Source organism: Corapipo altera, unplaced genomic scaffold (genome assembly GCF_003945725.1).
Source record: "Corapipo altera isolate COAL_440 unplaced genomic scaffold, ASM394572v1 55, whole genome shotgun sequence".
Taxonomy (NCBI): domain Eukaryota; kingdom Metazoa; phylum Chordata; class Aves; order Passeriformes; family Pipridae; genus Corapipo; species Corapipo altera.
In genome coordinates this window covers 8,651,842-8,661,451 of record NW_020884882.1, presented here as the reverse complement: position 1 = coordinate 8,661,451, position 9,610 = coordinate 8,651,842, and the positions used below count along the sequence as shown (strand labels likewise).

General features: G+C 63.9%; 2 protein-coding genes across 2 annotated transcripts; one reads left to right on the top strand and one right to left on the bottom strand.

The window, feature by feature from the left end:
• WDR6 (WD repeat domain 6) lies at window positions 1–3,807 on the top strand (the record flags this gene model as incomplete). The annotated part of the gene is made up of 5 exons (XM_027640302.1): window positions 1–1,382; window positions 1,711–1,806; window positions 2,006–2,122; window positions 2,293–2,411; window positions 2,528–3,807. Coding segments are annotated over 5 exons (2,310 nt in total), but the record flags the coding sequence as incomplete, so codon positions are not given.
• On the bottom strand, window positions 3,681–8,033 carry DALRD3 (DALR anticodon binding domain containing 3). Its single transcript, XM_027640205.1, has 13 exons — window positions 7,638–8,033; window positions 7,187–7,476; window positions 6,828–7,108; window positions 6,634–6,692; window positions 6,413–6,535; window positions 6,193–6,263; window positions 5,662–5,720; window positions 5,259–5,341; window positions 5,034–5,157; window positions 4,887–4,945; window positions 4,667–4,780; window positions 4,376–4,444; window positions 3,681–4,231 (listed from the first exon to the last, which is right to left on the bottom strand). Exons 1-13 carry the CDS (start codon window positions 8,016–8,018, stop codon window positions 4,112–4,114), a joined length of 1,833 nt encoding a protein of 610 aa, XP_027496006.1. The 5' UTR covers window positions 8,019–8,033; the 3' UTR covers window positions 3,681–4,111.
• Window positions 8,034–9,610: the final 1,577 nt, after the last annotated feature.

The following is a 9,610-nucleotide window of genomic DNA, read 5'->3' as shown; positions in this document are numbered from 1 at the left end:
CTGGCGGCCGCCCCGCTGCCCGGCGGGGACGAGGCGCTCTGCGCCCTGGCCGGCAGCGACGGGCGCCTCCTCCTCTTCGTCCTGAGCAGCCCCGGGACCGCCGCCTCGCTCAGGCTGTTCGAGGGGGCCGTGCTCGGCCTGAGCTGGACCCCCCGCCCCGGCCTGCCCTCCGCCACCGCTGCCGCCCTCCTGGCCTCCGGTCCCGAAGGGGAGATGCTCTGGCTGGACGTCGCGCACCGCCCCGGGCAGGCACCCTGCGTGCGACTCATGGGACGGTACCTGCTGCCCCCCTGCAAGCAGCGCTGGCACACCTGCGCTGCCTTCCTGCCCCAGGGAGAGCTCCTGGTCTGCGGTGACCGCCGGGGCTCCCTCCTCCTCTTCTCTTGCAGCAGCTCCTCGAGGCGGGCTGCAGAAAGCACCGGCATTGCTAATGGTGTCACCGACTCAGTCAGTGAGGACTCTAGCAGCGAGTTGGAGCTGTCTTGCTTGTCACACAAAGGGGTCCTTCCTCTTGAGTCCCCGTTGTCCGTGCTCTTTGGGCTCCACGGGAAGACAGGGGTTACCTCGGTGACCTGCCACAAGGGCTACATTTACAGCACTGGCCGTGATGGTGTCTACCGCCAGCTCCACCTGCAGGACCAGCAGCTGGAGGTTCTGCGGAAGCACAGGCCCTGCAAAGGGCTGCAGTGGATCGAGGAGCTGCGCTTCACCCCAGACGGGGACCTGCTCGTGCTGGGCTTTCACGCTGACAACTTTGTGGTGTGGAGCAGCAGGACTAGCGAGAACCTCCACTGCATCCCCTGTGGGGGTGGGCACCGCTCCTGGAGCTACTGCAGCAGCCCCTGGGCTGAGGTCTTTGCCTTCATCAGGTCTGGGGATGTGATGCTGTACTGCTGTGAGGCTGAGCCCTGCGAGCAGCAGGTGCTGCTGGCATCCCTGCACGGGCGGGAGATCACCTGTGTACGGCGTCTGGGGGCCATGGAGTTGCCTGGCCATGCTGCCCTTAACGTGCTGGTCACTGGCAGCGAGGACACCACAGCCTGTGTCCTGGCACTCAGTGAGCGCTCTCGGGCAGCCGTGCCCCTCGCTCGCCTCAGTGACCACATTTCCAGTGTGAGGACACTGGCACTGGCCAGCCCCACGGGACCTGGAGACAAGGGCTTTGGTGAGAAGGGCTTGTCTGCCCTGCTCTTCTCTGCGGGTGGCCGGGCGCAGATCGAGTGCTACCGGCTGCTGTGTGCTGGGGACCCAGAGAGTGCTGTGGAGAGCCTGGAGAGCGCTGTGGCCTGCCAGGTCATCCATGTGGCCTCCCACCGGCTGGATGAGCACTGGGAGCGGAAGAAGAACAGGCACAAGCTTGTCAAGATGGACCCGGAGACGAGGTGATGCTCAGGGACTGCTTGAGGCATGGTTAGGTAGTGATCATGATCTGGGAGGGTGATGAGAACCACACTGGCCTCCACTGGGGTACTGCTCTGTGCAGCAGCAGGCTCAGCTGAGGCAGACTGGGCTGGTGTGCATTACTGGTGCCCTGTGGCTTGGTCTCGAGGGACTCTTGTGGCTAGGGAAAGGCCTACTCTTTTCTTGTGCCTTCTCCGAGTGCTCAGAGCTGCATCCAGCACTGGGCTTGGGCTGCTCTCCTGGGCCATTCACCTCCCCAGGGCCACAAGTGTCACCAAGGCATTGGTGAGCATTGTATCTTTGCTACAGGTACATGTGCCTCTCTGTTGTACCTGGCACCAGCACCAAGCAGCTGCTGACACCCTGGAAGTTCCTGGCTGCTGCCTGCAGCGATGGATCAGTCCGGTGAGGAGCCATGGTGCAACCTGGCAGGGAGAACAGAGCTGGGGCTCGTGATGGAAGCAGAACAGGCTCTACATGGGAAGCCACTGCCATGAGTGTGGCCTGTTCTGCACAGGGAACAAGGCAGTGCATGGTGGGAATTGGGGCAGAGATACCAGGAGCTCCCTCCTCCCACAGCCAACTGCCCTCTGCTCCATTGCAGGGTCTTTGGGCTGCTGGAGGCTGCTCGGAATTTGGTGCTGGTGGCAGAGTCATTTCACCACCAGCGCTGTGTGCTGAAGGTGGAGGCGTTTCTGCACACAGGGACAGGAGGGGAGAGGTGAGCCCCGAATGCTGGGCTCTGGAGAGAAGCATTTCTCCTCATAGGCATGGCAGCTCAGCGAGAGGAGGGAAGGGAGGAAGTCAGGGAGGCTGTTCTGCCATTTCCACAGATCTTAGTGGGGATCCTCAGGGCTGTGGCCAGAGGCTCCCCCTACACTTCCCTTCTAGGAGGCACCTCCTGTGCAGTGCAGCCACTGACGGCAGCATCGCCTTCTGGGACATCACCAACCCCATCACAGACGCGACAGATGCCCTGCACCGAGCAGAGGGGGAGATGCAGCCCCTGGGTGGGTGTCACTGCCAGCAGCCCTGCTCTGCCTCCTGAGGGTGGCCACACTGGTGGCTCCTCTGCTTCCTCTGACCAAGGTAAGCATCAGTCTCCTGACCAAGCCTCTTTTCCCAGCCCTGGGTACCCCGCTGCTCACCGTCATGGCCCACAGCTGCGGTGTGAACAGCCTCCACGTCAGCAAGGTGACAGAGGGACAGTACTTGGTGGCCAGCGGCAGTGATGATGGCTCCATCCACATCTGCCTGCTGGAGGTGGCCCTTGGCAGCAGCGAGGCCGCAGCAGGGACCTGCCTGCAGATCCTGGAGCGGGTGTCCAGGCCCTGTGCCCATGCTGCCCACGTCACGGGTATCCGGGTGCTGCGGCCGGACCTGCTGCTCTCGGCCTCAGTGGATCAGCGCCTGACACTGTGGCACCGGGGCCTGGGGGGGCTGGTCCCCCTCAGCACCACCTTCTTCCATGTGCCTGACCTGGCTGAGCTGGACTGCTGGGAGGTGGCGGAGGCCGGGGGGGAGCTGCGGTACTACTGTGTGCTCTGTGGGCAGGGCCTGGAGATGCTGTGCGGCACAGCCCCCTCCGAGCCCTCACAACTAGAGGCTCCCCAGGAATGGGGCAGGTGTGCAACACATCCCAGTCCCTGCCTGTCTTGGGAGGGCACTCTGCACTTGGGCTCTGCCCATCACTGCAGTCCTTGCCCCCAGCCTGCACACTGATGTGTCCCCTCCTGAAGGGATGGGCATGTTTGGCTCCTTCAGGGGCAGCACAGCTGCATCTGGGGTGCTCAAGGCCAGTGGTCTCGGGGGAGAAGGCAGATGTGACCCCTCTTGGAGGGGCCTGTGACTCCCCAGGAAATAAAGAACTGGGGTTGTCAGCTCCCCCTGCCCGGGAGAACCTCCTCCCTAGGGTGTGAGGGACCCATGTCCAGGCTTTCCAGCCCTGGTCTCAGAGAGGAACCTGCTGAGGAGTGTGCTTACAGCCCTGCCAAGCACTGGGAGCTTGAGGGCAGCAGGAGGCCAAGAAGGGTCAGGCACTGGTGAGCTGCAGCCTGGTGTGCCAGCCCTGACCCTGCAGTGCTGAGGATGGTGCTGAAATGCACAGGGACACTGATCCTCTGCTGTAGCACCCTGTAGGGTGCCCACACATGCCCCCCCACCTTCAGAGCAGCCTTTCAGCACTGTGTCAGGCCAAGTAGGTCGTTCCTGTGCAGCAGCAGGACCCAGGACAGTTGGAGCAAGGGAAGAACAAACAGCTCTGAGGTCAAACAAATGCAGTGTTTGTCCAGCAACAAGTGTATTGGACCCCAGTACTGGGGCTTGGGCCAGGTCCGGACAGGAGCCTGGAGCCTCAGGAGCTCCCTGCCAGCACGGAGCAACCTTCAATAAACAGCTTTGAGGGAAGTGATGTTGGTGCCTGGTTTTGTGGTGACTGGTTCCTGGTGCCGCCTCCCTCAGTGTTCCCAGCACAGTTTGTGGGGTGCCACAGGAGCCCTCCCTTTTCCCTACACACTGGGCACAGCTTCAGGGAGCATGTGGCTAAGCCCCAAACACCACAGACCCTGGGAGGGGAAGTGCCTGCTCAGGTGTCTCCTGGCTGGTGCTGGGGCAGCCCCTCACCCTGCTGGGGACAGCATGCCCTGTCCTCCCCTAACAGCACATTGTCCAGGTGCCTGTCACACCATCGCACAGCTCCTTCAGGGGTGGCTCAGATCTGGCTGAGAGGAGGGAGGTGCAGAGTCGCCAGCGCGCTGTGGAACACATCCCTCACTGCTCCCAGCAGCTGGAGGCGGGCAAACATCTGGTCAAAGAGATGAGGGAATGGCTCCTGTGGGGAGAGAGGCAGCAACTGGGGTTGGTGGCCAAACTGCCCCTCAGCAGGCTGGCCCTAGAGGCACTGCTGCCTCTCCACCCTGCTGCCTCCCAGCTGCAGTCCAGCCTCCCAGGCTGCAGGCTGGGACACCCAACTCACCCCCAGGACATGCACCCGGTTGTAGTAGGAGCTGAAATCCATGCTGAGCTGGATCAGGAATTTGCATACCTGCAAGGCAGACACATTCTGATGGTACAGCAGGTTCTGGCTAGTCTTGGGCCTTTCCCCACCCCAAGCACATCAGAAACAGCCCCAGGGATGTTGCAGTCTCTTCCCTCAGCACCAGCCCTGTGTTGCTCACAGATGGGCAGCACCTGCTGGCATGGAGCTTTGCCGGGGGCTGGGACTGTGGGAGCAGCACCCATGGGTGCTATGGCATGTAGCACTTACTGTCTCTGTGTTGGCTGTGATCCGGATCCCCTTGGAGGGTGTGGGCAGCTGTGCTGCCTGCTCCAGGACTTCAGGAAAGGGCAAGAGATAGTTGAAGAGCAGGAGCCATTCACCCTGTGAAGGGATAATGTGTTTTAGGGCCAGATCCTTCTGGGCCAGTAGCATCCATCACTGGAGCTGAGGGTGTGCAGGTCCCCACATTCCCCCTCTCAGCACTCACTTCTTCCCGAAGACAGGAGAAGTTCAGTTCGGACGCTGGTGGCAGAGGTGGGTATGTGCCTGGAAAGAAGGGAGACTGTTGTGCCTGGAGAAGCCCCTGTGGCTCCAGAAGTGGCTGCTAGAGGAGGGTGGCAGGGCTGGTGCTCACCCCGCTCCACAGCCCGCTGGAAGCTGTCGAAGAGCGTGGCCAGGCGGGCACAGTTGTACATCACAAAGGCGCCGCTCTTGGTTCCCTTTGTGGAGATGCTGCTGTTCTCCAGGTCCACAGTGATCTGAGGGCACAGGCAAGTCACAGTGCAGGCTGCTCAGTGCAGAGCCACTCCACTGTTCCCAAGGCCTGCCAGCCCTGGCTCCCTGCACGCCGCTGTCCTACCTGGCTCCGCTGAGCAGTGCTCAGCATCTCAAACCTGATGGCAGCTGCTGTCAGGGTATCAATCACCTCCCTCCAGGCCTCATCTGGAAAATGCAGGTGGCATCAGTTGACTCCATTCCCATGTACTGACACCCCTAGGCAGGACACCCCACCTGGAGCCAGGTGCTCCTGGAAGCTGGCGACCACCACTCTTCCCCAGCCCCATCCCCCCTCAGCACATGCTGCTCTGTGCCAGTACCCTGTGTGTTTAGGTACCTTCCCCAGGCAAGGTCAGCACCTGGCTCCATCCTGGAGGGGAGAACCCTGACTGGTTGTGAATTCAGAGGTGAGGGGGAGACTCATGGGAGCCATGGAGATGGGATGGAGCTGCACCTGTGTGTGGAGCCACAGAACAAACCCTCACCTTGTGCAAGCTCCCCATACTTCATTACTGAGGCTTCGTACATCTGGCGCTTTCGGAGCCTGGGAGAAACACAGACACTCAGAGCCAACCCCTCTGGACTGAGCTGATCCCAGAGAGGACCCCAGGGCTCTACCAGCCTTCAGGCTGCTCAGGGCATCCCAGCTGCAGCAGTGACTCAGCTAAGCAAAAGAAGCACAAAAGCCCCAGGAGCAGAGCAGAGCCAACCACACTCCAGCAGGCCCCTGGGCTGCTGCCTGGAGAGGGCTTTTAGGAACCACCCAGCTTCTGCCACTGCCTTTCCTCTTAGCAGCATGGAGAGAGGCAGAAGCAGCACTGCTGGAGAAGGTACCTCCAGTTCTCCTGAAACAGCCCTGTGGCCATGGAAAGCAGGATGGAGGGAGTGCACAGAGCTCTCTGTGTGCCAGCAGCTCACTCAGCCATGACTGGGTGCCTGGGTGCCCACGGGGCCGGGCAGAGCACAGGGAGCCTTGGCAAGCAAGGGAGCAACAGGTGCCTTGCACACCAACTCACTGGAAGTACTGGTCTGCCCTGATGGGTGATGAGGGATTGGTCACCTTCACTGGCCCACAGACAAGGTGTTTCTGAAAGACAGAGGAGAGGCTGTCAGAGATTCAGAAGCTCCACCAAAATGCACTGCAGGAGAACTGGGTGAAATCCAGCCCTGCTGTAAACCTAGTCTGGAGCACAGAGATACCAGGGGCCACAGTGAGGAGGGTCAGAGGTTGCTCACCTGCAAAGCTGTGTGGGCTCCCGGGTCCAAAATTCTCCAGAGCAGATCCAGCTGCTGCTGCTGGAATTCCTCCTCACAGTTCACCACATGTATGATGCTGCAGCAGCTACTCTGGCCCTCAGCCTGCAACAGAGCACAGCAGGGAGTTCAAATGATATTGCCTGGCAGAAGGGAACAACACCTGGGAAGCGAGAGGCAGGCAGTGCCACAGGGTCACTCACCAGGCACTGCTGAACAGCTTGCTGCAGCTCAGCCAGGGACCTCAGCATCCCCTCTGTCACTGAAAGATGGAGAGACACAGATTGGGAGACAAGGGTTTGCCATCCCCTGCCATCCCACACCATTGGGTCTGCCCCAGGCTCAAACCCCCATTGCCCCATTGCCACACCTGAGCTGCTCTACATGTGAAGCTCACCGAGAAGCACATCCAGGTTGGGGTCATAGCCCACCAAGCCCTGCTGCTCCACGAAGCTCTTCAGGTGCACTTTACCGATGACACCCTCGGGCAGCGTGGCCGTGCCCGGCCCCTGCTCACAGGCTGTGTTACAGGGAGCCCGGCCTAGCGCTGCCTTCAAGGCCGAGACAGCCTCAGGGAAGGATGAACCACCGGAGCCAGAGGGCCAGTCGATAAGGAGCTGTCGCAGGACCTCCGAGCTGCCCTCCCGGGCGAGGGCAGGGACCAGGCGCACGCCGACCCTGCAGGAGAGGGCGAGGGAGGCGCTGGCAGCGGCGGGCGAGGGGCGCGGGCAGGGCGGGACGGGGACGCTCACTCACCCCTGGGCGCGCAGCAGCTGTGCCAGGTGGTCGGCGAGCAGGACCGGGCGGAGGTGGCGCGGCCGCAGAGCGGCGGGGCCGCGCAGGGCCGGGCAATGCAGCACCACGGGGCCCTCCCGCGCCCCCGCCGCGGGGAGGGCTGGGCCGGGCAGGGGGCCCAGCAGGCGCTGGAAGGCCTCAGGGCGCCGCACCTGTACCGCCAGCCCCGCCGGCGTGTCCCGGCAGCCCCGCAGCGGCAGCACCGCGGGGCCCCGCAGCGACGGCACCGCCGACACGGCCTCGGGGGGCACCTGCGGGCGGGGCGGGGTCGGCGCGGGCGGGGCGTGTGGGGGCGGCCCCGCCCCGGCTCCCAAGCCCCGCCCCTTCGCGCAGGCCACGCCCCCCAGTCCCAAAATCCCACCGCCCACCGCTCGCAGGCCCCGCCCCCTCCCCGCCGCCCCGCCGGGCCTACCTGTCCACCGGGAAAGGCGGCGCCCAGCGCGGCCCGCGGCGCCAGGAAGTCCCGGTGCCGCAGGTTGCGGGCGCCGCTCTCCTTCACCCAGAGCGCGCCGGGCCGCCCCAGCGCCTCGTTCAGCGCCCGCAGGGTTGCCGCCACTCCCGGCCGACGCTCGCCCGCTTCCATGGGGGCCCGGCCGGCACTCCCGCCGCGGCGGACTGGAAGTGACATCACCACCCCTCGCCCTCTCAGTTCCCTCTGGCGGCCGCCATGTTGGGCGCGGCGTTCCCGGGCGGCCATGTTGGTCACGGGCAGGATGGACGGGCGAGGCGGCCATGTTGGGGGAGCGGGTGTGGGGCCGCCATGACCAGTGTGGCGAGGGGCGGCGGCCGCCATGATGGGAGTGGCGAGCCGGGGCCATGCCGGACAGGGCCGGAGGGAGCGCTGCACCCGGGTACTGCTGCGCCCCACATGGCGCGGGGGTCTCTGCCCCACACAGCCTCACCCCAGCACGGCCATGGTGCCACCCTCAGGTGCTGAGGAGGGAGTGGTGCCCCCTTCTCTCCAGGCTGGAGCAGCCCCTGGTCCCAAACAGTGGGGCGTGGGAACTGAAACTCACAGGAACCCAGAGGGAGCAGGAGCCAGAGGCCATGTGGAGATCGGACAGGTTCAGGTTGTCCCTTGGCTGTCCCCGGGCTCCTGAGGACAGTGAGGGGCCCTGGGAGAGGGTCTGGCAGCCTGGACAGTGACGGGCAAGGCGGGGGTTTGGATGGGCTGGAGGGTGTTTGGCAGACTCCATCCGTGGGCACTGTGTCCCTGGCAGACCATGGCTCACCACAGGCCCCAGGGCTTGGCTGGGCTGTGACACGGTGGCCGAGCAGCACCAGCAGCACCTGCCAGGTGCAGCGTGTCACCACAGTGGGCTCTGTCATGTCCCCAAGCCTCCCCAGCAGGAAGGACAGGCATGAGGAGCTGCTCTCCCACCCAGCACAGGAGCAGTGTCCTGCTTATCAGCCCCAGGAGGAAGGAGGTGGCAGCGATTATATCGATTATATTGCAACCTCGTGGTCTTGATTACATCTGCAGAGCTAAGGGGCTCCATGGCAGCAGTCGTTCAACCACAGATCTGGCAGTGCAGGACTCACGGTGCTGCCCAGCTCCCCAAACTGCACGGTGGGGGCTGCTGAACTGGGGACAGGGCAAGGGCCCAGTGCACCCCCAGCCTCTTGGCACCGAGCCTGGCTGGTGGGGAGCAGGGATCCAGGAAGTGCTGAACCCTGGCACAACACAGCACAACACAGCACGCATCCCAGGAGCTGGGGACCTCCCTCCCTGCCCTGCCCTTCCTGCCCTCCCCGTGAGGCCGGGGCGGGGGGGCTCTGCCCACAGGGCCCAAACCGGTTCCTCCAGGGCTTGTGTGCAAGGGGGAAGGGGGGGGGGAGCAGGGTGAGGGCAGATCCTGCTGCATGGGCTCTGCCAGGAACGCAGTAACTCATTCTGGGGCCCTGCAGGCAGCACTGGCCCCGCAGCCAGTGAGCCCCAGGGCAGGAGTAGGGACACGTCCCCCAGCTCAGGGGTGGCTGCGTCCCCCGGCAGCGCAGGGCCATGCCATGGTGGGGTGCTCCCTGCACCACCCACAGCCAAGAGGTGATCTGAGAATCGCTGCTCACACCAGACCAACTGCTGACTGTCTGCAGGGCAGGAGCCACCTGGGCCCCCTGTCCAGCTGGCTGGGGGGATGTGCTGGACTTTGTGTCACTACTCACGGTAAGGTCCAGGCTGGATCCATCCCCATGCCCAGAGTGTCCCCGCAGGCAGCCCACGTGGGCCCTGGCAGCGCGGCAGCCTGGGGAGGGCTCTCGGAGGTGCTGAAAGAGCTTTGGACAGACACGACATCCCCGATGGCTCTCTGGCTGCCCGCTCAGCGGGAGTGATCGTGTCATTCCAAAGCTGACTCTCTCCGGGGGACAGATCCTGCCCGCACCTGC

Excerpts from the sequence above, each read along its gene's own strand:
- DALRD3 (XM_027640205.1), bottom strand. The coding sequence starts at position 8,018 with ATGGCGGCCGCCGCCCCTCGCCACACTGGTCATGGCGGCCCCACACCC. Across the intron at positions 6,264-6,412 it reads GAGCCCACACAGCTTTGCAG|AAACACCTTGTCTGTGGGCC; the intron begins GTGAGCAACCTC and ends TCTGTCTTTCAG. Across the intron at positions 4,445-4,666 it reads TCACAGCCAACACAGAGACA|GTATGCAAATTCCTGATCCA; the intron begins GTAAGTGCTACA and ends TCTGCCTTGCAG.